Source organism: Haemaphysalis longicornis, unplaced genomic scaffold, assembly GCF_048455015.1.
Source record: "Haemaphysalis longicornis isolate Haplotype H1 unplaced genomic scaffold, Haemaphysalis longicornis Haplotype H1 scaffold_1, whole genome shotgun sequence".
Taxonomy (NCBI): Eukaryota; Metazoa; Arthropoda; class Arachnida; order Ixodida; family Ixodidae; genus Haemaphysalis; species Haemaphysalis longicornis.
In genome coordinates this window covers 98864455-98892453 of record NW_027526203.1, presented here as the reverse complement: position 1 = coordinate 98892453, position 27999 = coordinate 98864455, and the positions used below count along the sequence as shown (strand labels likewise).

Genomic DNA, 27999 nt, shown 5'->3' with positions numbered 1-27999 from the left:
CCATAGGTCGCCGCAATGGATGTTGTGTGTGGTGTTCGCCTGCTTTTTGCTCCAACGCTAAGGGAGGCGTGCACGGAGACCGTCGGCTAAACAAGGGACATCAAGCGTACAGCAAGAAAGGAAAGCACGCATGGAACACGCAACAAAAGAAAGCGAACGATATCGGGCTGCCAAGACCTCCTGATGCGACCGAGGCAGTTCATTCCGATGACGGCGTGCTGCCACGACTACCTGTTGTAGCCGGAGTGGTGTCAGCGGTGGTGCTCTCGCCTGGTCTTAGCTGCAGCACCTTCTCAGATATTCCCATCATTGGGTCATCATCTGGCACTTCCAGCAACATTCAAGACCGTGTCAGTGCCGAGGACATGGCCAAGCGCACTAGAAATGTGGCGGACTTGAAGGAGACCTTGGCATCGCAGGGCGCGACGGAACGGAATTTCAAGCTACTGGATGTTGAGACGAACAACGACGGCAAAGAAAACCGCACCGAATTCTCAATCATCGGCGCAAAAAGCATGACTTTTTCGAATGGAATAAAGAACTGTGGGCTTGTGCTTGTGGGCAGTGACTGTGACTTCCCTGAGGAACGTCCCCAAGAGTAGCCGGTGATAGTGAGGTCCGCATAAGGCCGTTTGAAGTCGATTTGCGTGCCATGAAAGCGATCAACAGCTCTGTCAGACTTTTTTGCCGCCATGAATGTTTTTCATTGAGGCCTCCTTCACCACAAAGCTTACCAAAGCTAGATGAAGACAATGCAGAAAGCCTGATGTGCAACTGCCGTTGAATGCGAAGCTGCTAGTGTTGCTTGCGTCGAGGACTTGTGCGCAGAGTTTGGCAATGCACCCGACAAAGTCGACATGATCTATGACAGTACCTGGTTGACCCGCAGGCACAGTTCACATATGTGTGTTGGTTGCATTATTGAATGTGTACAGGCTTAGTAAGAGACCGCGTTGTCTTGTCGAACTTTTGCCTGGGGGGCACCGCGGGACCTAAGGAAAACGACGAAGGATCAGCTGCCTGGCTCGTTGATCATGCACCTGTGTGGCTGGCCAAAGGGAAGTAGGAGCAGCGTTGCAATTATTCCAGTGGTCACTTGAGAAGCAGATGCTTCGATATACGATCATTCTTTCATATAGGGACTTCAAAACGTACCGCGCCCTCAGTAGAAGTGCCGTCTGCGGCTGCGTCAAGGTGGCAAAAAAAGACTGCATAAATCGCGCATAAACGCCGCCTAATCGACAAAACAAAAAACGCCCATGGTGAGCCACTTGGTGGTGAGGGCAGGATCGCCTCCTACTGTGGTCATGCCCTTCGCAGTCGCAAGCACGCATGTGCCATCCACTGACCAAACACTCCGGCTCTGCCCTGAAGGCCCGGGTCGCTGTGCAAGTTTACCGGGGCCAATAGCGAGCGCCACAGCCTGCCCGACTTTCAGTGCGAGGTATCCCTTCTGGAAAGGTGCGGTGACGGGATCACACAAAACACCAGTGAAAGCTCGGTGATTTGGCGGCAAGTTTCAAAAACACAGCACGCCTAATTGCACAGCGTTGAAAGGGCTTCAACCAGGGAGCAATGCGGAGAAACTGGGCCTGGGGCGTCTCCTCGAGGTGCTCCTGGGAGGTGCTCCTCGAAAAAGACATCCGGCTGGAGGAAGCGCATGGACAGCCAGTCGACAAAAACACGGCTTGCAAAGTGACACAAACCAGCAAGGGGCTCGTCCTGGTCTGCTGTAGGGCAGTTTCAGTAGAGAGCAGCGGCAATTTCTCGGCAGAAATTGTACTATGCTATTCAAGTGCTATTTTGCTTGCTGTGTGCTGAAGCAGACACACAACATTGCAAATAAAGTTTCTTATGCCGGTTCGGTGGCCAGTGGGCTATTATCTTGAGTGTGCAGTCGCACATGTATATGGCCATGCTCACAAAACACAGAGCTACAAAACAGTGTGATTTGTGTTGCTGTAGATTCACTTCAGCAAAAGCTACTCTTCTTTGAAACTTCAAATGTGTTTTTCCCAGTAGGATGTTTTTGCACACCGTACTCAGCCTCACGGGTGTTTTTTTCGGTGTTATACAGTGCAGGCCACTAATAACATAGGTCGAGGGAGCCGCAAAAATGCCCGCTATAAACAAAAGAGGCAAATGCAACCACGTAGCAACGCACGCTTCACTTATTCCTTGTTTATCATCGCTCAAACTAATGGCACCTGAAAGTAGAGGCACAGTGTTTATCTCGTGCCACACTCAGATGCTGCCGCACCTTTTTGCTAACCCCGAGCGTGAGGGTCTGAAAGGATGGATGCCCCAGAGGCGGGTTTTGTTCACCCCGCCTTGCATTGGCGATGCCGATAGCACCACGTACAGCTGTTGAAAACGTCCCGCATTCGCTCGCCACTAGGCCGGCTAGCGTTAGATGTTGGGAAATAGAAAGGGGGGTTGCTAATCTGCGAACCTTCTAAAAGAAACAACTTACCGCGTGCGTGGGGGCTCAACACGCGAACTAAGAGGTGCCGATTTTTTTTTTTCCTTTCTGCGTCTAAGCAGAGTCCTTCAGTAAAGCATTGAAGGACTCTGGTCTCAGTTAGCGAAGAGCAGGGAGCGCTGCTGCGTGGGATGGCTGCTCTATCTTTTTTTTCTGTTTTGCAACCATAAAACGATGCCCAGCTTCACCTGAATGTCGATCAGCGGACCCACCAAAGAGCTGCACTATAAATGGTATTGTGCATCGGGCAACCTTGTATTAAGTGGTATGCTTATGCATTGAGTTTTATGGGAGGCAGACTGGTGGTCACAAAAACCCGCTTTGTAGCTGGTCCCACACCATAAGAGATTACGTTCTAAATTGTCTACACTGTATTTGAGCAAAAATGACAAGGGTAGTATCATTTTATTCGCATTGAAATGATGGGGGGGTGGTGCTATTTTTTATTACTCTTGCACCGCCATGAAAATTACATTGAGGTGTAGCACTGGCTGCTAATTAGAAAAGAATGTTCATAGAAAGTGCATAATTGCGTCCTGGTAAAGTGCTTCCAAATGAATAAAAATGGCATCACCCCCTGGAGTAGATCTTTAGCAACGGTGTCGTATATTTAGTTCTTGGCAAGTCTAAATTTTCATACAGCCCCGTAACGAGTATGAAACTACCCCTGTCAAACGTGCCTATTTAAGTGCACTTCCACCGAGTGCACTCAGGCTACCCGAATGACAGTTTGGTCGCGAAAGTGCCGTTGGCCGCGATGTCAGTGATGATAGCCGACGCAAATATTCCGCAAGACAACCTGAAATTCCCTCTCTATATCACGTGAGAAACAATGTAAACATTTTGTTGTGTTGGCATTGTTAAAAATCGAAATCGCCTGCTCGCAGAAGTGCACAAAAAACAGAGTTGGGACGGCGACTGAACACCGGCGCTGATATCTCCAGTTATTCACTGCACAGCGAATAGCACCAGCATTATAGTTTGGGGGAAATTATCTGAAAGAATATAACAGAAAAGTCTAAAGCGCGAACGCAATCACAGGGCTGCAAGAAACCACCTACGAGAACGCCGCAGAGAGCTAACGCCATGGAGCAAAACCCCACCAGGCGGCGCTGGCGCGTCGTTGAGTGAGAGAGGTTATTTTCTTGTTTTTCGTCGCTGCTTCTGTTTTTGTTAAAGTAAATACGCAATATATCTATATTTAACTGTTAACATTTCTTATTATCATCTAAACGCTCGCAGTTTTATGTTATTTTTCTCGATTTTTTTACTTCTGTTCACGAGATTACTCACTCGGCGAGCTTCACACGACGGACCCCTTCTAGCCACCATAACGGAGCCTTTCAGCGGAGAAATCCGACAGGGATCATGACGTCACCGCAGGTGGACTTCCGCTCGGCCAGCTCCTTCGCTCACACGGAGAATGCGACTGTTGGACGGATAGCACAGTCGCCTATCTCGACAGCAGGGCTGCCATAGCACCGCCAATTCCGCGACAGTTTCTGCTAAAACCCCTACGTATACTGATCTTGTCAGCCGCCCAAAAATTGGCCGCGGACGCGATGCAGGCGCTTCCGCGGAAAGAGAACGGCGCGCGAGGCAGTGGGTGGGGAGACATGCGCTTGGAGCAGCCGGCCGGTCCGCCCAACGTTTATACTAGATACTTGGGTCCAGGATCGAGGGTTGCAAGCTGGGCTAATTGGAACTTGGAAACACATTCTGGGATAAAACCAGCGCGAACTCAAAGACGAAGGAAGTGCAACAGCCGTGGCGCGCACTCCTAAAGCGGTATTCACACGACAGAGAAACCCTCTCTTTTTGGCCCGCGGGACCCGCTCACGTGACCGGTTTTAGGCTCCGCCCCTCGGTGGGGATAGCCCGCGGGGGCTCCGCGAAAGAAAATGCCTCCGCATGTTTTCGCTCGACGGCGGTGGCCCTCGGCGGGGAATGGAAGCTGTTCCTCGGCGCTGTCGTCTGCTAGTCACTCCGCGTAGCTCCGCACGTGTGGATGCGCCGCCAGGCCGGATAATCCGATCACGTGCTGTTGACGTCGCATATCCGTCCGCCTCCGCGCGCCTGTTCCTCCGTCGTGTGAATCCAAGGGTTATTCACACGACGGAGAAATCCGCCGTTTGGCTTCTAGGAGTTCGTGCCACGTGACCCCTACGTCACGGCTTCTCTCCGGTGCCCCGCTCCGATCGGAGGTCGGAGCTTCTGCTCGCGAGCTACAAACGATCTGATGATTGGCGGCGGAGGCGGCGGGATTTCATCTGCTCGTCGGGCAGCTGGTCGCGACTCAAGTTCTAGAGCGGTTACAGGCGCTCTATTTTCATTGCTTTTTATTGGATGCAAAAATGCGCCGCGCAAACGACAGGCGCACTGAAAGAGTCGCGTATACCACCAGCACGGTCGCGGGGCGAGCGGCGGCCGCGAAGTGGCGCAGGCCGCCGCAGGTAGCTCGAGCAATGGCTTGCTATCACTCCTCAAGGCGCAAAGAAAGCTACACATGCGAGAAAGGGGGTAATGATGTGATGGCAAATTGCATTAAAAATCGTCATCTGCGCCACTTGCGAGTGTGGCAATCGAATATTCGCCGCAGTGTTAAAAAGGAGTACTGACACGAAAATTTTATGTTCCACTTTTATTGCTTTTATCGATGCTTAAAGGAGCCATGAAGAGAAAACACAAGTTTGGTTCATTCAAAAGATTGCCTCGTTAGAATCATACTGACACCCCTTTTAACGTAAACTTCGCTCAAATAAGCTACATAATTAGGAAAAAAGGGAATGGCCATGCGACCCACTAGCTCATTTCCCGCAACAGAACCTATAGCCGCGTTTACATGAATGCGACAAGTGGCGCATCGCATCGCATCCATGTAAACGGGGCTAATGCGCTAGGAAAGCGCGTCGCATAAATGCGCCAGACCGGGGTGGATTGAGACGCGTAAGTCGACTTTCGAAGTGCATGTAAACGCGAGCGCATCGCATTAAAAATTATGTCGACAAGAAAAGTAAGCCCTGCAAACGCAGCTTTGCATTTAAAAACGTCTAAATCGAGTGTAAAATGCCAGAAAATGCGAGTCGTGAAAAAAGAACAGAACCAGCCGTTCCGGAAGCTTTGGAAGCGCCAGAAACGCTGCTTTACCTTCGATGTGCGACACCGTATGGCGCCACCATCGCACCAGGGGTAATGCGCTACATGTAAACGCTAGCGCATCGCATTATTTGTGATGCGCTAGGAAATTTGACGCCCTGCTATCGCATTCTGTCGCATTCATGTAAACGCGGCTTATGATGTCATTCGAGCCAGTTCTGCGATTGGCGGAGGCCGGTGAAAGTAAACGCAAATTTGGCAGAGCTTACAAGCTTGCCGAACGAGCTATTTGCGCTTAAATTTAGGGCACATTCTTTTTAAAGCCGTAAGGATGGTGGTAAGTGTAAGTTACTAAAGCACATGTAAACATAGAAGTACCGCTTCGTACTGCTGTTGTTGGTACTGCGCGCACTATGCTTGTTTAGCTGCACAGAACTGCGGGGCTTTGGGGTTGTCTCAGAGGACACTGGCCGATTGATTGACGCGACGGTGTCTTAAGTGAACATATTTGTCGAGCGAGCACTATGTTTCACAAAACCATTTTCTCCCAGAACGAAAAAAAGGCAGAAAACGACACGCCACGGTATGGTGGCGCCATCTGGGTTCAGTAACGTAAACAAACGCGCGAGTACCTCAGTGCCAGCGCCAACGTACAGCGTGGAGACACCCTTTGAACGGTCCCGTGCCGCTGCAGTTGGGTCAACGTGCACAACGCGTTGTTCTCGTTTCCCACGAGACCCAGCAACGCGAAACAGATAAGATGGTTCAAACTTCGTCAGTTAACCCCGTTGCTGCGATAATTTTAGCGCGGTTTTGATACAATGACTTGTTTCGGCAGCGAGCGAGTGGACCAAATGGCGGCGCCAGCGCATACGTGTCTCCACCCTGTACGGCGGATGCGTGAATCAAGGGACCCTAGGCTGCAGAGCGCTCGGGTCCTGGGATGTCATTTGGGACCACGAAAACGCACGATTGAGCGGGAAAATCAAAATTTTTACCTAAATTGATTAATTTTTCAGTGAATAAAGCATCGTTCGCATTCGGACAAGCGCTGGGGGCACTATAAAACACGAAATCTTTCGTATAAGACAAACTTGCATTTTGTCTTCATGGCTCACCCGAAACAGCACTTTAAATACTTCAGCGCTCGATAATTAATTGCATTGAATGGCCTGAAAATCATTTGCTTCAAATTCCTGCGCTTTCATCCCGAAAGGCGCATGTGACAGAATCCCGGCATGACCTCACCGCTTTGTGCGGACGTCAAAACACTGCGGAGGCCGGTGGGGCGTTGTTTCGACTGCGCCGCCGCCGGAGCTGAACGGCTGAGCTGCCTGAAGTTACTAGGCCTACCATTGCGGCGGAAATTCGATGACCGCTTTCAATCGAACCTGGAACTAGTAGAATAACAAAGCGAGAGCCCGTTGTCTTACCGATTTAGCTACGCGCCCACGCGGCGACTGAAAAGACAGGTGGTGCATTCACCAAGCACATCTGCGGCTTCACCCCCTGCATTATCGCTGAATGCCACGTGATAGCGTCACGCGACCTCTCGTGCCAGTGTGCGCTAAGACCATGGCACGTGTAGCGGCCGTGTGCGCGCCTTACGCATGCGCTGGGAGATATAATAAAAATTAAGAAAACTCACACCAACGCATATGCATCTCACTTGTACGCGAACACGCTAAAGCCTGTGAGCTCCAGTGTTCACGTAAAAATCACAGCTCCTTGTCGTCCGCCCTCACGCCAAATGACACATCAAGAAACACAATCAAATAGCCTTGATGGCCAGGCCATCACTACAAGCCCCAGCATCAAGATCGTGGGCCTACACCTCCAGGCAAACACTAAGTGTGACGTATCCTTGAAGCGCCTCAAAAACTTCATATATCAAATCATACACAGGATCAGGCGAGTTGCCACCAAGAAGCGAGGCCTCAAGGAATCCGATGCCTTTCGATAATTTCAAGCCTTTGTCCTCTCGAGAATCACTTACGTCAACCCCCCCCCCCCCCTGTCTTCTTCTCGGCAAGGAGGACCTAAATATGCTTTATGTAATCATTAAAAAGGCGGTTGAGCAGGCCATTTCTCTTCCCATGAGTGCGTCCACAAAGAGGCTGCTTACCACGGGGCTCCGCAACACGGTAGAACAGCTGATAGAGGGCCATATTTCTAACCAGAAGCTTCGATTGAGAAGAACTGCGGCGCATCGCCGCATCCTTCACCAGATTGGCTGGGCTTGATGTACTCCCGGTGAAGTCCGCTTGATGTACTCCCGCTTGATGAAGTCCGCTTGATGTACTCCCAGAATTTTGGCGACAAGAACTAAATATGGTCCCTTTTCTTATAAAATGAACCCCTCACATGACGAGGGTCGCCGACCATCACGGGCTCAAGCGCTTAACACCATCTTCGGTGGGGATCATGCAGTTATCTACACAGACCCCTTCCAACATCGAGGGAAGCAGAACGCCATCATCAAGGCTACCTCCAGAACCAACCTCCTTGCGTGTGCTTACTCAAGACCCAAGAGATGACGGCAACAGAAGAGGCAGCCATCGCTTTTTCTGCCTCTCGGGTTGGGTGTCTCGACCTGCACTGCGTGTGCTAAAAAACCACTCCCGAAACGGTTCCATTCAGCTCATCTGGACACCCGCTCGCGCTTCTTTGGGGGCCAACGAATACGCCCACCAACAAGCCTGCGCTTTCACCCCCCGTGCTATGGAGCTGCACGAGGACAGTAACCCGCTTGTCCCGTTTATGGAGATAACCCAGCATTATCTCCTTCAGAGACAGACCCAACCTTCGCCTTACCCTGACCTTTCCAGAGAACAACAAACTACCCTACGGCTCATACAATCTGGTTCCTTCCCAGACCCGACGCGTCTTCACTTAATGCACCCATATCGCTACGACGCTGAATGTGAATTTTGCTCAGAAGTAGGAACACTCCGCCACATAATCGGGGTATGCGATTTTAGCCCTCAGCACCCTCCTCTCTTCCTGTCAACTACCCAAACAGAGCAATGGGAGATGCTGCTGTCGAGCCCCTCTCTGCTTACCCAGCTTCAGCTGGTGGACACAGTACAGGCGGGCCGGACTGCATATGGGCTCCAGTGAAGAAGAAACCACTCCCTTGGGCCGCACTCTGGGCCGTTCAGAAATGGGAAGCATTTCCTCCTCCCTCTCCTCATCCTCCTCCTTGCTTTACTCCTCCTTCTCCTCCTTCCTCCTTATCCTCCTTCCGTCTCTGCCGCCCATCTCGCTGTCTCCGTCCGCGGTGGCACAGACGGAGATGTGAGATCGTTTAACACCAGGTTTGAGCTTCCTTTAATTTAATAAAAAAAGAGTTTCAACTCAACTCAAACTGATGGAGGCGAAAAGCAAAAATGCCCGTGTGTACGAGATTTCGGCGCACGGTAAAGATCCCCAGGTGATCAAAATTAATCCGATGCCCTCCACTACGTCGCGCCTCATCGCCTGCGTTGCGTCGTCGTGTTAAACCCTACAATAAATCAATCAATCAAACTCAGAGTTTCCAACACAACTCAACGAACCAACGTTCATGCATCATGCATTGACTTAACCTTACCAAGAATATCTTTTTTAAGTAATAAAGGTTGTGGTTAAGTGCATTTCACTTCTCTCTGGTTTCACTATTTGTAGAGCGACGTGAGTAAATTTAAGTTACTTCGCGTGGGTAATCGTTGTGGGAGCCATTTACAGCTTTGCTTTCCAACTGCATTCACAGGGTTGATTGGGGCGAATTTTTTTGAACTGCTGCAGCTATCAAAAAACTAATTACAGATTTGAAATCAGCATAAAAAATTACCCTAGACAGTGGAGTTTAACATTAAAGACTGATCCAAAAATAGGAAAGGAATTATTGGGACCCCCTCAAATGTGGTGGTGGCATTCAGGGCCATCTTCACTGCAGTTGTGGGCGCACAACACTCGTTCCGCTATAGTCTGGTACGTGAGGTGGGGATGCTGCAGATTACCTTCGCGAAAGCAACACTTCAGAACCTGTTGGTCTGACAGCGTACACTGTGTGCTCACGCCCTACAGTTGTGTTCTTGTCCTGCCTATCGATCCATCGCTGTGCAGTGCTGCCATGTCGCTATGCAGTGCACTGCTGGAGACTGGCATTTCTTAAAGCTGAAGGGTGTGGTGGTTCTGGCTCGTGTTGCCCACCGGTGGTGACCCACCTCGCATGGCAGTGGGTCGGTGCAGTCGCTGCAGGCGTGCGACAGCATTTCTTGCTGGGGGCCTCTCACCCAACTTGAACTGAACACGGAAATCGGAAGCGTTCAATGAACCAGCCACAACCTGATTGGTTTTCAGTTATGAAACCATTCTTTATACTTCAGAAGCATCCATTGCGGGATTGTTAAAGATAGATTAATCTTTATCTGGCCGAATTTTGTTCAATTTCATTTTTGTCCATTGCCAGAAAAAAGCAAGTGAACGCAGCATGCGTGCCAATGGAGCATTTGGCTCGTGTGTAGTAATTGGAGAATATGTGCCGACTACCATCTGCTAAGGCACCTCAATCAAGGGTCTGCGTGCGGATATTCTAAACTTGAATATCAGAGTTAATGATTCAGTTTCAAATTGAGTATCACTGTTTAAAATGCCCCAAAAACGTTTTCAGAGTAATACCCCTGTCAAATGTGCCTATTTAGGTGCACTTCCACTGAGTGCACTCGGGTAAAATGGCGTTTATTTATTCTGTGAAGGGGTTTATTGCTGCTCGGGAGAGCTGAACACCGAGGAAGCAGTCAGAAAGCCAAGGGGTGATGCCAAGCCAGCTGAACCTCTTCTTCAGAAGCTCCTTCTGATGATGATAAATTACGTGTGCCAAAAGCATGGCAGTGATGATGATTCGCGATGGTGCACGGCAATGGCGTTGCTAGGGAATGCCCTGTATTCTTCACTACAATTTTCCCCCGTGGAAGAAGACATCCTGGCAAATTACGGAGCAGATGAAACCAGAGGCTCGTGATAGGGTTTTAAGCTCTGTGCGTGAACAGTCTCACGCCCATGGCGGCGAAGATACGTAGAGAGGGCCATAGGCTCAACGATGTATAGTTGACTAGAGACGTACGCTCCAAGACGCGGTAGGGGCCATGATACTTGGCGAGAAACTTTGTAGACAATCCCGGGGTGGTCGAAGGAATCCATAGCCAAACCATTGTCCCTGGTGAATAAGTCGGTGCTACAGCTGTGTCGTCGTGGCGAGATTTTTGCGGCCACTGGTCTTCAGCTGTGAAGGTTCTCGCGAGTTGTTGGCACTCTTCCGCGTGTTTGGCAGCATCTGATGCTGGGTTGCACTCCGAGACATCCGGACGATAAGGAAGCACGGTGTCGAAAGTGCATGATGGTTCTCGTCTGTAGAGTAGGTAGAAGTGGGAGAAGCCCATTGTAGTCTGTATGGCCGTAGGGGAGGGAGCACAAGGGGAGCACAAGGTCCCAGTCATCGTGGTCCGAGGAGACGTACATGGACAGCATGTCTCCAAGAGTTCGGTTAAAACGCTCAGTGAGGCCATTAGTCTGCGGGTGGTACGCAGTTGTGCGGTGGATAATACGGCACTCGGTGAGGAGCTTCGCGACAGCATCGGATAAGAAGATGCGTCCTCGGTCACTGAGGAGCTCTCGAGGAGCTCCGTGGTGCAATATGAAGCGACGTAAGAGAAAGGAGGGGACATCTAGTGCTGTGGCGGTAGGCAGTGCAGCGGTTTCAGCGTAGCGCGTGAAATGGTCGACCGCAACAATGACCCATCCATTCCCGGCGGCTGTGTAGGGCAAAGGCCCATACAGGTCCATGCCTACACGATAAAATGGTTTCGCTGGGCAAGGAAGCAGCTGCAGCGGACCAGTAGAACGGGACGGCGGTGACTTGCGGCTTTGGCAGGTCGTAACATGCCGCGCCAATAATAGTGCAGGCGAATATGTTGGTACGTTTTTAGCACTCCTGCGTGGCCACATGTCGGATCGGCATGAAGAGTATCACAAATGTCGATGCGTAGATGACGAGGAATGACAAGCAGCCATTTCCGTCTTTCATTGCCGTATAGTTGCGGCAGGAGTGAGACAGCGGCGCATATTGCGCCTTTTTGATACAATTCCATTTTCCTGCTCCAAGCTGCTCCAAAAGCATGAAAATTGGGAAAATTGTGCCAAATGCCTCCAAGAGCCTGAAAGGCAGGGAGTTTGATGCTCATGTCAATTCCGGCGGGGACGAAAGCCACCCGCATCCCGGTCACCGCTTTTATTGTCGGTCAATTGCAAACACAGAAATGGCAAAAATAGAAAGACTGAAATGAAGCAAACGATAGCTTCTAAAACACGATTGGCTTTCCGTCCGGGTTTGCTGAAACGGCCTTCCTGATTGGGCATTGCTGTGGCTACAAACAGAGCCGCCGCCTGATACGCCTGCTACTGCCTACTTCACGCGCTCAGTGCGCATCGCCGATATTTTCCATGGTTTGTTTTACGCTATCAGCTGGGTTCCAGCTCTATTCATTCTATCAGTTTTGGCTCTGAACAGTGACGTTAACGCGGGGATATGGTTTGAGATTGGTGCGAGATTACGAGAAGTTGCGCAGCTCGAAAAAAAGTTCATTGGAATGTGGGGCCTACGACTTCGGCGTGGTTTGTCCTTGAGTGCGAAACGCGGTGCGTGCATCTATAGTCGGGTTCGTGAAGTGAACTTTTTGGCTCGTTGTGGTGTTATAAAATGCTGAGGTGTTGCTGTGCTTCGAAGCGCGATCGCGAGCCTCGGGAATGGAACGGTCGACACGAAAGTTGCAGGCTTTGCTGCGGCGCCGCGACCTGTTCAGGCAGCGCCCAATAGCTGCAGGACTGCATGTTTGCCATAGCACGCGACTAATAACACTTGATGTATGCGAAGTGAAATTTAATGCCAAAATCTAGGTGGCTAAACAGTAACGCTACTCAAATGACCATGGGGTAAACGTGCGCCCCGGGGACTGAAACGGGTATGCTGGTTGGGCTATGCGACCGTTAGCTCGAAGTTGCTCAGCTGTTGCCGTGACTACACTCGTTCGTAAAACGCAGCCTGGGATTACAAAAATAATAATTTTAGCATTGAAACGGTAAAAAAACACGCCACAATTGCAGAGCCCTTAAATTTGATAATGTTAGCGGCAGTTTGTTGTGAGTGTTGTTTGTTGTCAGTGTTGAATGGATATTTTTGCTCTTTTTTAGTGCACTGCTGTTATCTGCATTTATCCGTTGTGTCCAGTATAATCTCTGTATGCGAAGCCCTGGCAGCATTTTAGCATGGTCACATAATCTAAAACGTGTTTTTTTTTTTTTAGTGTGTCACTGTCGTCTCTTGTTTGCGCTGGTTTTTCTTTGGATTTTTTTTTCCTTGTTACCATTATGCCGTGCGTGTGATTCTTTGTGTTTATTTTCCTGTATCACGCCACCCTACACAATGCCTTTTGGTGAATGTAGGTATGTTAATAAATAAATAAATAATAAAAATACAGCTGCAACACAATATCACTAGTTAGGAAGAAGGTAGTGCAGTTAGAACTTTGTGATACTCTTAAAAAATTATTTCACGCAAGGCTCTTTCAGTGTTCTGTGTATTCAAAACTGATTGGAATGTGTACTTGACCCTTCAAATTGCTGAAATTATGATTTTTTAATCTCACAAGACAATGTATTAAATGTCCCTAACTGCTCCAAATCAAGATTCTTCTGCTCCAAAATCAAAATTTTGCTGCTCCGAAAACTGCTCCCAAATCTCTTCGGGCTGTCTCACCCCTGTTACGGCGATACAGCAACTCGTCGCGAATTGTGAAGTGCGAAGCTTGCCTGCGCAGAGCCCTAGATACGTGAGGAGGTGAAATGCCAGAAAGCAAAGAGATGAGGGAAACAACCCAGGGGTCTCTGCGCTGCTCTGTTCGCATGTCGGAGAAAGAAAGCGGTGACATGTCAGCGTCGTCAGTACGGAGGCATGACGAGTCGTGGCACACTGGCATTGGAGAACGGGAGAGGGCATCCGCATCGGAGTGTTTGCGGCCGAATTGATATACAACCCTTATGTCGTACTCCTGGAGCCGCAGAGCCCAATGGGCGAGCCGTCCTGACGGATCTTTTAGTGTGGACAGCCAACAAAGTGCGTGGTGGTCTGTGACCACGTCGAAAGGACGACCGTACAAATAGGGCCTGAACTTCTCCAGCGCCCAAACAATGGCCAAGCACTCCTTCTTTGTCACGGAATAGTTGGATTCGGCTCGGGTAAGGGTGCGGCTGGCGTAAGCAACGACGTATTCATCAAAGCCTGACTTTCGCTGGGCCAGTAGAACGCCAAGGTCGACCTCGCTGGCATCAATGTGGACCTCCGTAGGTGCGTCAGGATCAAAATGTCGGAGAATAGGAGGTGACGTAAGAAGTCGCCGCAACGTCGCGAATGCCTTTTCACACTCAGGGGTCCTAGCAGAGATATCGGTGGAAGCATTACTGAGTAGCTGCGTCAATGGCGCAACAACGGTGGCAAAGTTGCGGACGAAGCGACGAAAGTAGGAGCAAAGGCCTGGGAAGTTTCGAAGTGCCTTCATAGAGGTCGGCTTAGGGAACTCAGCAACAGTCTTGAGCTTAGACGCGTCAGGGAGAACACCGTCCTTCGAGACAACGTGACCCAGTATAGTTAACTGCCGTGCGGCAAAGTGGCATTTCTTGTGGTTTAGTTGCAGCTTTGCACCGGCAAGACAGGTCAGAACTTGTTCCAGACGCCGTAAATGGGTGTCGAAATCTGGCGAAAAAATTACGTCATCCGAATAGCAGAGGCATGTCTTTAATTTTAGTCCGCGCAAAATGTCCCTCATGTGCTCGAAAGTGGCAGGTGCATTGCAAAGGCCGAGCGGCATGACGGTAAACTCGTAGATTCCGTCGGGTGTTATAAAGGCCTTCTTCGCGCGATCAGCCTTTGCCATAGGCACCTGCCAGTATCCCGAACGCAAGTCGAGCGACGAGAAGTACTCAGCTCCCTGTAGGCAGTCAAGTGCGTCGGCAATACGCGGTAGAGGAATTAACGTCCTTCCTGGTCATCTTGTTGAGGCGGCGATAGTCGACGCAAAAGCGTATAGGTCCATCCTTCTTCGTCACTAGAACTGGTGACGCCCAGGGACTGTTTGAGGGCCGAATAACGTCGCGTTAGAGCATGTCATCCACATGGACATCAATAATGCGACGCTCTTTTGGTGAAACACGATAGGATCATTGTCGTAGCGGTGGGTGCGAGCCAGAGCTCTATGTTGTGTTCCACAGCTGATGTTCGGCTGAGCGAGTCTTTCATGCAGTCAAATGACGATAGAAATCGATGAAGTGCCAGCAGTTTAGCTCGTTTGGTTGGGGTGAGGTCGTTGTCGATGGCCTTACTAAATAGGTCGGAGTAGCATACGTACGTCTTCTACTCACACTGGGCTCAACTCCAGAATATCAAGGTGAGGTGGATCATCGGGCACGTCAACTACGACATTCTGATCAACAGCGTCAATCCAGCCGAGCGTTTCACTTGCAGCAAAGATAACGGATGCGAGTACAAATTTGTAACCAGCATGCGGCTAGCACCAGCGTGGGTCGATAAGAGAGCGGACAGCAGTCGAAGACGCCTGCGGCGGCTGAAGAGCACAGAGATGGCGTAAAGAGCACAGTGGCGTCAGTATGAGAAGCACAGCCCCAGAAGCACGGAAACGGAGCACTGCGGCGGAATGGTAGTGTCCTCGCTGACGACAAGTTTAGCGGTGGTCATATTGTCACTGTACGCGTCACAGGGCGAAGTAAATTCAAGCTCCGCACGCGCACAGTCATTGACGTCGTTGTGGCGAGCGAGGAAGTCCCAGCCCAGAATAACGTCATGGGAACACGAAGGAAGCACGATAAGTTCGGTTATGTACAAGAGGCCTTGGATGGTGACACGAGCTGTGCACGCCCCCAAGGCTTGAATGTGTTGCGCGCTCGCAGTACGCAGCGGGAAGCCACCCAGCGGCGTCATTACATTTCTGATCATCCAACAAAAATCTTCACTGATCACCGACACAGCAGCGCCTGTATCCACTAACGCCTGTGTACGTCTGCCTTCGACTAATATGTCAATAACGTTCAGGGGAGAAAAACGAGGCCGTGAACAGTTCGATCGTAACGCAGTTCTTGCCTCGATCGGGAACTGCGGTTGCTAGTTTTCCTCATCGGAAGCGGGTTGTCGTCGACGCATCGGAGAAGTGGAGCCGCGACGCGGAGACGACGAGCGACGATTCCCAGAAGCGCGGTTGTCATCAGGTGAGGGACTGAAGCGATATTTGTCGGAGATGTCGTGTGGGACAGGCGGCCGGTTGGAAAAACCATAAGTCGGCGGTCAGAGAACAGCAGTTAATGGTGGTGGGCGGCGGCGGCAATATTTCGCGACATATCCGGCATAATGGCAAAGGAAACAAATTGGGCGGTTGTCCCACGTTCGCCAGCCATTGTTAAACTGGGGAGGAGGTCGACCTGGAGGAAATGGGGTCATCGGTAGTACCGGGCGCTGATAAGATGGTGCGGCCTGACGTGGAGAGACTCCCATGGTTTCAGTACACGTCATAATCGGCGCAGGGGGCAACCCGACGATAGTTTCTGCATACGTCGTCGGCGTAGTTATCGCAGTCATGTGAGGAGGATCCACAACGGCAGTACGCGGCAGGGCTTCAGCTACTTGCTTCGGAATCACCCTCCCAAGTGTCGGCACAACTGGGGACGGAGTCTCGGCAATGCAAGGCAGCAGAGAAAGCTGACGAATGACTTCCTCGCGGACAAGTTTCTTTATGCGCGACAAGAAGGAAGGGCTTTCGGGGTCACCTGTCAAACTCGCTATAATGTCATCAGGAGCTGAAGGCCGCCGCGTGAGGCTTCACTGCCTCCGAAGCTCGTCGAAATTCTTGCAGAGGTTTACTACGTCGGCAATCGAACGTGGGTCCCTCGCCAAGAGCATCTGAAAGACATCGTCGTCTATACCTTTCATGACGTGCTTGATTTTATCAGCTTCGGCCATGGATGGATCGACACGCCTGCAGAGGTCCAGAGCGTCCTCGATGTAACTGGTAAAAGTTTCACCAGTTTTCTGCGCACGAGTGCGCAAGCGTTGCTCTGCGCGCAGTTTGCGCACGGCGGGACGGCCAAAAGCTCCCAAAAAGCGCGTCTTGAACTCCGACCAGGTGTCGATGCCCGGTGCGGGTCAGGCATGGCCGTAGGGATGGTCCAACTGCGAAGATCCAGGGTCATTACAGGGACTCCGCACCTTACCAAATTGTAAAGAGGTTTATTGCTGCTCAGGAGAGCTGAACTCCGAGGAAGCAATCAGAAAGCCAAGGGGTGATGCCGAGCTAGCTGAACCTCTTCTTCAGAAGCTCCTTCTGATGATGATAGATGAGGTGTGCCAAAAGCATAGCAGTGATGATGATCCACGATGGTGCACGGCAATGGCGTTGTTAGGGAATGTCCTGTAGTCTTCGCTACAATTTATTTCGAATACTTTCAAGGCCCGGAGGCTTTACAGAAAGGAGTGGTACAAAGGTGATACGTACAGAAAAAAATAGCACTTCGCTACAATTTATTTCGAATACTTTCAAGGCCCGGATGCTTTACAGAAAGGAGTGGTACAAAGGTGGTACGTACAGAAAAAAAGAGCACATTGTCAATTTATCAATTCAGGGCATTTTGTGCAGCAATCTTGAATCTAAGAAAATCCCGTATATCAACGATGGAGGCAGGAAGGTGGTTCCTGTCATTTCTGGTTGTAGGAATGAAGGAATCGCGATACATGTTAGTCCGGCTTGTCGGTACGCCTACTTTATGCACATGGTCACATCGAGAAGATATCTACGAGGGACGAGTGAAAAGTGCTTGTTTCAGAGTGAGGTTGTGGTAGAAAATTTTATGAAATGTGCAGAGGTGACGCAGTGAAAGGCCAGGAAGGTGGAGGGATGCCTTCATCGTTCTTACGCTGGCGTGTCGGTAATAATTTGGCAGAATAAAGCGAGCTGCTAGGTTTTGTACTGTTTCCAAGGCTGTGACGAGGGAAGTTTGAGGAGCGTCCGAGACGGCGCAGCCGTGTATACTTTAGCTTCGAACAGACTAGCGTTTTGTACAAAGTTAATTTAAGCGAGCTAGGTGCAGAACCAAGCATGCGATTGGCATTGTTAGCTACATAGTCAACGTGTGCATTCCAGGTTAAGTTGTTTGAGATATGTAGACCGAGGTATTTGTACATGTTAACAGGCAATAAGGGTGAGTTAAGGAAATACAGGTTTGAAATCTGTTCTTTGCTTTGCCTAGTTACACGCATTGTTTGCCTTGTTAACGTTTAGTGTCAGCCATTTATCACACCAGCTGGACACGTTGTTAAGATCTTGAAGTCTGTGGACGTCACTTGGGTTAAGTAATTTTATGATAGACTACACAATCGTCCGCAAAAAGCTTAATTGACGAGGGCCCCCAGTACCGAGCCTTGGAACTCGTGATTTAACTGCACTAGTATCAGATGGCTAATTGTTAGCTGTTACGTATTGTTTCCGGTTTGAGAAGAAGTCTCTGATCCATCTAAGAATGTTCTCATCTATGTTAAGCTGGCTCAGTTTAAGAATTAATAGGTCATGAGAAACGCTGTCGAGTGCTTTAGAGAAGTCGAGAAAGGTGCAATCGGTGTCTGCTCCAATGTCAGCGTTAGTACACAAATCATTGGTAAAAGATATTAGTTGGGTTTCGCCAGAGAACATCCGCCTGAAACCATTCTGGGACACATTAAAAAGGAGTTGGTTTCGAGGAATGCAATAAGGTTGGAATACAGGATGTGCTCTAAAAGTTTGCAAGACATTGATGTTAAAGAAATGGGGCAGTAGTTATCGGCCGAGTGAATATTGCCTGATTTATGAGCCGGAACCACCTTTCCCGTCTTCCAATCGCTCGGCAATGTACAAGAGAGCAATGATTGTTCAAAAATAAGAGCAAGGATTATGGGCGTAAACAACCCCGTACATTTCAACATCTTGAGAATTGATCATGTCCGGGCCTGTGGTTGAGGAAACTGTCAAATTAATAATTAATTTACTCACACCACCACAGTCTATAATAATTGGCTCCATCTGTGGGAAACTAACAGTTCCCAAAACAGGTTCCCAAAACAGGTGGGAACACACTAATTAAAAAAAGAGGCAAACGCATTATTTAAAACGGCACAACACTTGTCAGGCGCAACAACCACATCGTTAGGCTCAGTTGTTGTAATTTGTCTATTTTGCGCACCACTAATAATGCTCCACAATTTTTTAGTTTGTCTTTAAAAAGGGAGGGAAGCGTGGGGTCAAAAAATCTATGTTTAGTATTTGCGATTGCCATATTACATTCTGCATTCATTTGACGATACGCAGACCATTTATCGGGGGTTAGTTTGGCGCGACGGAAAATGCGTTCCTTTAATTCGTTACGCAATTGTTTTGGTGTTGCGCTAAACCAGGGGGAGCGGGGATTAGAAGTTACTCGTCGTTAACCAACATGGCACTCAAGTGTAGAACTTGTTTTTAAAAATTGACCAATTTTCATCAAGTGATCGTTCCCAAAACTTTGGAAGGTATTTTAAATCTCCCGCTAAAATTGCACATTTCGTCACGTGAACAATGGCGTCATACGAGCCGGTCCATGAAACAGATACTTAGTATGTTAACTCCATATAGCACCCACACGCGGGAGTCGACCGAGACGGCGGCCATTTTAAAAATACTAGTAAAACCTAGTGCACCCGCAGCCCTAGTCATGGAATCGCCTGATCCGGAGAACAAAACTCTCGCCGAGGAGCTCGGGCTTGCATTTAACAACCTCACACCACTTGAACGCTCAATGCTTCTAAGTGCACGAGCGACAAGAGTTGTGGGATACGCGGTGGACGGGAAAGCGGCCATTCCGCGATAGCCACAACAGACGAACGCCCAGCCGTCGGCACCGCTGCCTCGTCAGCCCCGTCGCGACGGACGAATACAGACTGGTACGTATGTGCCGTATTTTCAATTTCAGTAGCAGTATCGCTTATGCCAGTTGGCCGGTGTCGTGTATGGAAAGCCGTTCGCTCGAGCTCTCTGCTCCGACCAGAAAGATTCGAGCGTCAATGCGCGGTGTGTACGGCAATTTTTTTCCCCAAGGTCAGAGCGCTTTGATGGCGATTTGACGAAGTCGGCGACGAGCGCCAGTCCCTGCCGTAATCACTTCCTCGGAAATGAAGCGAGCACACTCGTACTTCCTTTAGCTCTTTTTCTCCTCCGTTTGCAAAGTTCACAAAACGTATACACTTGCTTCGCCGAGGTTCGTCGTTGGGCAGCACATGAAAGGAGATCTCACCGGCGGGGATGTCGCACTCCCTCGACGATTTGCCCGTACTACATGGGCATTTCAAAACACTGCAACGAAATTTCATTGTAAAGTACTCGAACAAACTGAAGTTTTCAGTGGTTGTAAACTGTAAACGAGCTCGTAACGACAGCAGCAAGCCAACACGACCTCCATACCGAAACCTGTGCGACGAATGGCACTATCTCCTTGCTGCTCTGTGTTCCTTACTCCCCTTGTTTCTATTTTTACCTTTGCTGGTTGGCGATATGACGGCTAACCTCCTGTGAAGGGATTACGATACCAAGCAAGGTCGCGGCTGTGCGTGCTGGGACGGTTCGTTGGCCCCGAAGAGCCTTGAACCCGAAAATTCGTCTGCGCGACGGTGGCGACGGCGAGATGTCGAGTTCGGCTGGCGGTAGTTTCGTACGCATTGGCATACACGCTTGCGTGTTCGTTCGGAACTTCAACCGTTTACTCCACCGTTCTTTGTCGTAAAAAGAATGTGCAGTATGTTTCACGGGCATTTAGCTCGCTATGCAAACTGTAAGCCCTGCCTAACATGCGTTTGCTTTTGCCGGCCTCCGCCAATCGCAGAGCATTCTCGAGTGACATCATAGGTTCTGTTGCGGAAAATGAGCTGGTGGGTCGCATGGTCATTTCCTTTTTTCCTAATTATGTAGCTTATTTGAGCGAATTTTGCGTTATAAGTGGTGTCGTTATGGTTCTAATGAGGCAATCTTTCGAACGAACCAAACTTGTGTTTTCTCTTCATGGCTCCTTTAAAGGCTTCTAGTTCGTTGGTCAGTGACGCAATATCGGCTCTGCCAAAATCTTGTATAAATTTTGTATGCCTTTTAGAAGGGATTTGGGCTTTAAAGGTGAAATGAAGTATCGAGTGGTCACTAATTCCAGGAAGGTACTGATAGGAGAAACCAGGTCAGGTATATTAGTAAGAACAAGATCTAAGGTGTTTGCGCATGTGGCTGTAGTACGCGTAAGCCTATGAACAAGTTGGGTGAGGTTGAAATCGTGGCAAACGCTTAAGAAATGTGTGCACTTGGATGCATTTTGTCTAACAGTAATAGAGTCCTTGTGCCGTTCGATGTGTGGTAAGTTGAAATCTCCAAAGAATAATAGTGGAGCTTTAGGGAATCAGACCATAAGCTGTTTAATAGGTCTTGTAGGTCTTCACAAAATGATGTCGAGGCAGCCGATGACCGATAACAGGCACAAAAAATTCGCGGCGGGCTAGAATAACATGATCACAAACACCTTTTAAAGGTGTCACGATTTACACCCGCGTTCGTGAACCTGGGAGGGTAGGGGTACCCTCCAGCCGAGAGACGACATGCAGCGTGCTGGTGGTGACGGTGACTGACCCCCGAGCAGCCGTGCTCGGCGGTGTTTATTGCCCGGTCACACCCAAGGTTGCCCACCGAGCCTGGTGGGGCCACTGAACTTAGCGGCCAACGAATATCAGGGATGGGGGGCGCCACACACTTGTCACACCCCTCACCCCCAAGTTTGTTTGTCCTACACAAACACAAAACACCTGTCCCCCCGGCGAGTACCGGTCCGGAGGTCTCCGCAGTCTCTCACTCCGCCGGAGCACAGGTGTCGAGGCCGTTGTGGCAGCATTAGGTGCCGCCTGTGTCACACTCGCACCAGCTGTCAGCCTTCCCGGTGTCGAAAGACTTGCACGTGGCGCCACAGTGGCGCGAGTAGCACCAGCCCCTGGTGCTGTGCTGGCAGCGGTCGGTGAAGCTGGCTCCCCTTGAAGGAGTCCAGGCTGAGGCAGTGCAGCGGGCCCGTGGTCAAGCAGCCCAGCTGCGCCAGCACCTGCTCGGGCGCGTACGGGTCCCCGCACAGCATCAGCCGCAGGTCCGGCCGGGGCCCCGCGACCGCGGGCAGCGCCTGGTAGATGTGCAGCCGCTCGATGCTCTCCACCAGCGCGCACAGCGCCTGCTCCAGCCGCACGGGGTCCAGGCCGCCGCCGTCGTCCACGAAGGGGCACTGCAGGCTCTTGGCCCGGTTGACGACCTCCTCGCCAGGAAGTCCCCCTCACCCGCAAACACCATGACCAGGGGCAGGCCGTGGAAGGGCAGCCGGTCCTCCTGCTCCAGGTTGGCCAGCAGGGTCTTCTCGAGGCTCTCGCGGATGTACTCCAGCCCCAGCTGGCTGGCGTACACGCACAGGCAGCCCTGGGGCAGGGGCTCCGTGCGGAAAGAGTTGTGCGGCAGGCCCACGTCACCGTCGATGATCCTGAAGTCCAGCGCGTACTGGACCTTGTCGTCGAGCCGGAAACCCTGCGGGAGCACCTGCCGCATAGCCTGCGCCACGTGCTGGGCGCTGGCCCTGGCACCCAGCACCACCAGGTGCAGCAGGCGGCCGTTGGTGCCGGCATCTCGCCGGTGCAGCAGCTGCTCGATGAAACCGTCCATGCAGTCGGGCTGGACAGGGCAGTGCTCCCTCTGGCACCTCAATGCTTGCCGCCGTGCCGGTGAATGTCCCCACCTCGGGCTGGAACAGGGCCTCCGACTTGGTCAGGAGGCTCGGGCTATCTAACACTGCATGCACTGCTTCCTGGTACTCCGGCAGCCTCACGCCCAACGCCAGGATCCAGTTCCGGCCCAGCAGCGTCGGTGACGGCCCCTTGGTCAGGTACAGGGGAAGGGTGGCCTCCCTGTCGCCAAGGCGGACGCTGACTTGGGCTTGACCCTCGACTTGGGCGAGCTGTCCGGAGTAGCTGCGCAGCATGACGCCCGACGCCTCGACGGCCACGCCAGGGAAGGTGCGCTTGAAGGCTTTCCCGGCCATGACCGACACACTGGCCCCTGTGTCCAGCTCCATGGAGATGGGGCGCCCGCAGACTTCGACAGTCAGCCAGTTTGGTGGCACCGGCGGCTGCACTGTGGCCGCGTGCCACATGTCGAAAATCTGCGGGTCTTCGGCCACGGCGTGAAGCCTAGCCGCTGCACCCGAAGCTGCTGCCGCACGCCCCCGCCGCCTACCCTTGCGCCGACTCCCTCGGCCGTGGGCTGGCGCGGAACCTGTGCTCGACCCCGGCTGCTGCTTCCGTCCGTCCGCCGTCGTCCCCCCTCGGCACGCCCGAGCAATGTGCCCAGTTCTTCCGCACGCAAAGCACTCCGCTTGCGCGAACTGGCACTGGGAGGGGGGGGTGGTCACCACCGCAGCGAACGCACCTGCCATGCCGTGCCGCCATCTTGTTCACCGCCGCCTCCGCCGACGGTGAGCCGGCCACACGCGCTAGCTCGCCCGCGTCCTTGGCCGCAGCCTCCATCGCCAGCGCTGCCTTCACGGCGTCGTCCAGCGAGGGGTCGGGAAGCTCCAGGAGTCGCGTCTGCATGGCGGGGTCGTTGATGCCGCAGACGAAACGGTCCCGGAGCAGCGAGTCGAGCTGCTGCCCGAAGGCGCAGCCGCTCGCCAACCCTCGCAGCGCTGCGACGAACTGCCCGAGCGTCTCTCCGTCTCGGCGGCTCCGGTTATTGAAGCGAAAACGCTCCATTAACGTCGACGGAGCCGGGCTGTAGTGCGAGCGTAGCGTAGCGAGCAGCTCACCCAGCGACTTGTCGTGCGGCGTTGCCGGCTTGAGCAGGTCGAGCAGGAGAGCGAAGACGCGGGTCCCGCAGCTGGCCAGGAAGATGTCGCGCTGTTTTGCCTCGGGTGTCTCGTTCGCCCGGAAAAACACGCCGACTTGCTCCTCGTAGACCGGCCAGGCGGACCCTTCACCCTCGAACGGCTCGAGCCTCCCGTACAGCGGCATGGCGTAAGGGCGGCTGGCTTGAGGGGGCGGTGTCTCGGCGTTCTCGGAGGCGGCGTTCACGGTGGCTTCGGCCGCTCCGCGGGCTTCTTCCCTCGTCGCCAGTGTCACGATTTACACCCGCGTTCGTGAACCTGGGAGGGTAGGGGTACCCTCCAGCCGAGAGACGACATGCAGCGTGCTGGTGGTGACGGTGACTGACCCCCGAGCAGCCGTGCTCGGCGGTGTTTATTGCCCGGCCACACCCAAGGTTGCCCACCGAGCCTGGTGGGGCCACTGAACTTCGCGGCCAACGAATATCAGGGATGGGGGGCGCCACACACTTGTCACAAAAGGCGATACAATAGCAACAGAATTCGAAACAAGGGAATTATTAACCGCAATCATCACACCTCTGCCTGATCGAAAATCGCAGTCATATCGGTATATGGTGTATGCCTTTTCACGATCCAGAATTTCACTGTTCTGTATTTTCGCAGACAACCAAGTTTCAGTGATAACTGCTATGTCAACAGAACACGAGCCAATTATTGAACACATTCAGGCGCAGCTAAATGGGAAACGCGAATGACACGTTCCACGGAACGCACTTTAAGCTGAGTGTGTTCCCGATAGCGGGGCCGGCTCGCCTATTATAGTGAGCAATCTCATTAGCAGATTCCGAAAATCGAGATAAATAGCATAGAACAGCGAGCGTTTATACAAAAAGAGAAGTAGAGATGAAAAACAAGAAAATAACATTCCTCTCAACAACGTGCCAGCGCCGCCTGGTGGGGTTTTGCTCCAGGCGGACGTTCTCTGAGGCATTCTCGTAGGCTGTTTCTAGTGACCCTGTGGTTGTGTTCCCGTTTCAGCCTTCTCTGTTATATTCCACGCTTTCAGATAATTTCCCTCAAAAGATAATGCAGCTGCGATTCGCTCTGCAGTGAATAACAGTGAAGGTATCGGCGCCGGTGTTCAGTCGCCGTCCCGACTCAGTTTTTTGTGGACTTGTGCGAGGCAGGCACCAATTGCTATGTAAACGCAGCAGTATGTTTACGTGGTTTCTCACGGGATAAAGAGGGGAAATTTCAAGTAATATTGCAGAATATTTACACCAGCTATCGTCACTGATATCATGGCCAAGGGCACTTTGTTTTCCCATTTAGCAGCGCGCAGCCAAAGTGTTATTCGGGGAGCCCGAGTGCACTCGGCGTAAGTGCACTTAAACAGGCACGTTTGACAGGGGTATAAAACATGAATACACAAGTTTACGCCTTGTTTGAATTCCACAGTGCAACTGTTGTGTGCAGCTGTTATGGAAGACGTGGTCGCACTCAAGCTGCCATGGTCAATGCTCTGTGTAAGAACGCTGTGCTGCGTACCGCCATAGGCCCCGGTTTTCTGGTCAAATGGTGCGCAAAACTTTTTTTTACAACCCATAATATTCTCTCTCCTCTCTCTCTCTTTTATTATTATAAATGCGATAGCATTACTAAGCTGATTGTGTGAGAACCTAGCTGTGATCAGAAAGCTGTGCCTGTACAGAGCAACAGAACTCTAAGGGAGAGTGATGCTCTCACATTTCGGTGCACATGTTAAGAATTCCTTGGGTTCCGCCCAGCCGAAACCATTGGAAGCCCAAATGGACCCGTTGAAAACAAAATTGAACTACTTGGAACCAACTGCACTTTCAAATAGTTCAATTGTTTTCGACGGGGCCAACTGGACTTCCAATGGTTTTTTTTAGCTGGGGCCCCTGCAGGGATTGTTTTTTCTCCTGTATGTAGCTGAGCAAAAAGAGCCAAACTTGTCTCCCTTCGCACTCCCAGACACGAAATGCAGCTTTTTTGACAAGAAGCCAATGGCAAGGCTTGTTGGCCGACCATGCATATGTTTATTATCACTAACCTGAGCCAACTTTGTTCTCAGCTCTTTTTTTATGCTTATATTGCGAATGAAAGGCCCTTCACGGAACCTGCAATTCGTGGTTTCTGTGCAAGCAGGGACATCCGCCGACGACGTTGATACCGTTACTGGGAGAGGGTGGGAATGCCCTCCGGAGGCCCCTTCCTCTGGCTCCCCTGTCGCCATTACTCACGGAGGTCGGCAGAGTGTGGAGTGTCCGATGACCAACTCACTGCAAAAAATACTCTTCGTGTGTGTTTTTGGCACCACAGGCAGAGTTATCTCTATCCGTGCTCGTTGTAAGAAGTGTCTGTGTGCATACTTGTAGTAAAACAAGCTGTTGGGCAAGTTGGTGCGTATTGATTAGAGCGTGACTGAGATGATGATGGACGAGAGAACACTTGTCCCATCGTTCTATCGTTCTCTCAGTCGCGCTGTTATTTCGTAATCAATACTTGTTGTAAACACCGTATTACTTGCTTCGATATGGCAAGTTTTCAGACAGCACTATTCAGTGGGAAGCTCAGTCGAGTGTAACATGTTCACTCCAATTTTGAGGGTATAAGGTGTTTGCACGACGCAGCTTGAGTGTAAATCATTCCCCGCTTGACCTTTCGCCACCTACTTGTGCTTGTTCCCTTGTTCCTTGTAACCCTGTGTGCAATGTTTGTTCGCCCAGTGTGCAGCTCCGCCGCGGAGTGGAGCAACTGTGCTACATGCACCAGAGCGTGGGATACAGCACCATTGACGCCATTGGCTCGAAGCCCGTCTTGACAGCCAAGAAGTGAAGTCTTCCATCACCGGCCCTCCCTTTTTTCTTACTCTCCTCCTCCCGGTGCTACGTGCAAAGTGGACACTGGCTCCATGTGGAAGGCGCTTGTTCTTTTCTGTCCCCCTGCCAGTGCTGTGTGCACTTGTTGCCAACTGCTTCCTGTGCAAGTTTTCCCCACACGGTGCTTTGTACAAAGTGGTTGTGATCACGCAGGGTGCCTTTTTTCTTTGGCCAATAAAATCCTCCCGCCTGGGTCGTTGCGTTCTCAAAGTAGCATCTAGCTGCCCTGCCAGTTTGCACAGCCTGTGGCAGCATCTCGGAGCCTGGCAGAAGGGTGGTGCACTGCACAGTCACTGGGCACAGATGCGTGCTGTGCCTACATGTTTGAACAGTTCATAATGGGAAGAGAAAGTATTGTTCAATAGAACTGCAGAAGCCTTCTTAATAATCTTGACGATGTGTACGAGATCCTGCATGCTAATCAGCCAAGTGTAATGTGTGTACAAGAAACATCTGAATTCCAATCACACAAATTTCTTATACTATATGGTATTCAGAAAAAATAGGGATGGCTGCACACAATCCTCAGCATGCTACCCTATCACTCTTAAGGCTGTAGCAATTCACACAATAATATTTAATAGGTTGATAACGGTATGCTCCATTTACATTCCTCCCAATTTCGCACTTTCGAGCTCCGAATTTGAGGCGCTGGTTGACCAGCTGCCCGAACCATACATCCTCACAGGCGACCTTAATGCACATAATTCTCTTTGGGGCTCTTCTCGCAAGGATGCCCGAGGTCGCCTGATAGAGAAGTTTTTAACATCCTTGGGAGCATGCCTTTTTAACAAGAAACAGCCTACATACTATAACATAGGACACAACACACCCTCATCTCTTGACTTGGCTATTGGCTCTGCGGTTCAATTTCTTTGTCTCGAGTGGGGTGTGGGCAGTGACCGCTTCCCTACTCCACTAACATATTGTCACGAAGACAAGGACGATGCAGTTGTGTTGAATGAGAAACACGTTTATTGGAGCGAACTTGTGCTCCCCTAACAACTCAAAAGAATACAGAGGCGGCGAAGCAGCGGTCAACAAAGTGACTTGCACAGGCGAGTGTCGTCGAATCGAATGCCCCGGCGTCCGCACTCCAGGCTTTTTATCTTTTGGCGCGCGTGGTTCTCGAAACGTCGATTCGCATCGAGAACATAGTAGATCCAAGAAGATTATTCTGGGCTGTTCACGTTAGATCGGAATGCTCTCCCTATCACAACAGATAACACATGCGGCACAGAAAGAAAGAATGGAACACGCGCTTCCCTTGGCGCAGAGATAACACAGACCGGCGCAACCGGGCGGAAAAAGCAAAACACAAATAAACAAACCCAATGTATGGTTCGCGGCATTACCCCCCCCCCCCTCTAAGAGTGCATCGACCCGATGCTAACATAAGCGACAGTCCGAACAAAAATAAAAGTTCGTCATCGTCCGTAGAAAGGTTTTAAGCGAACCACGTGGACGACTTCAGGCCGCGTGCGTCGTCGTGATGTGCCGGAGTCACCATCGGGGATCACTTCGTAGGTAAGT

General features: G+C 51.1%; 1 protein-coding gene across 10 annotated transcripts in view; it reads left to right on the top strand.

The window, feature by feature from the left end:
- The window catches only part of LOC144178386 (uncharacterized), a 201449-nt gene extending 174788 nt beyond the window's left edge, over positions 1-26661 (top strand). For 2 of the 10 annotated variants that reach the window (XM_077706261.1, XM_077706244.1), the window contains exons 16-17: positions 25022-25141; positions 26314-26661. In XM_077706261.1, coding sequence (XP_077562387.1) covers positions 25022-25141; positions 26314-26422 — 229 coding nt within the window. In that variant the 3' untranslated portion in view covers positions 26423-26661. Of the gene's footprint in view, positions 1-6; positions 6965-25021; positions 25142-26313 lie in introns of those variants that run through there. The other 8 variants (XM_077706236.1, XM_077706227.1, XM_077706209.1 and 5 more) reach the window with 6 other exon arrangements.
- The last annotated feature ends 1338 nt before the right edge of the window (positions 26662-27999 follow it).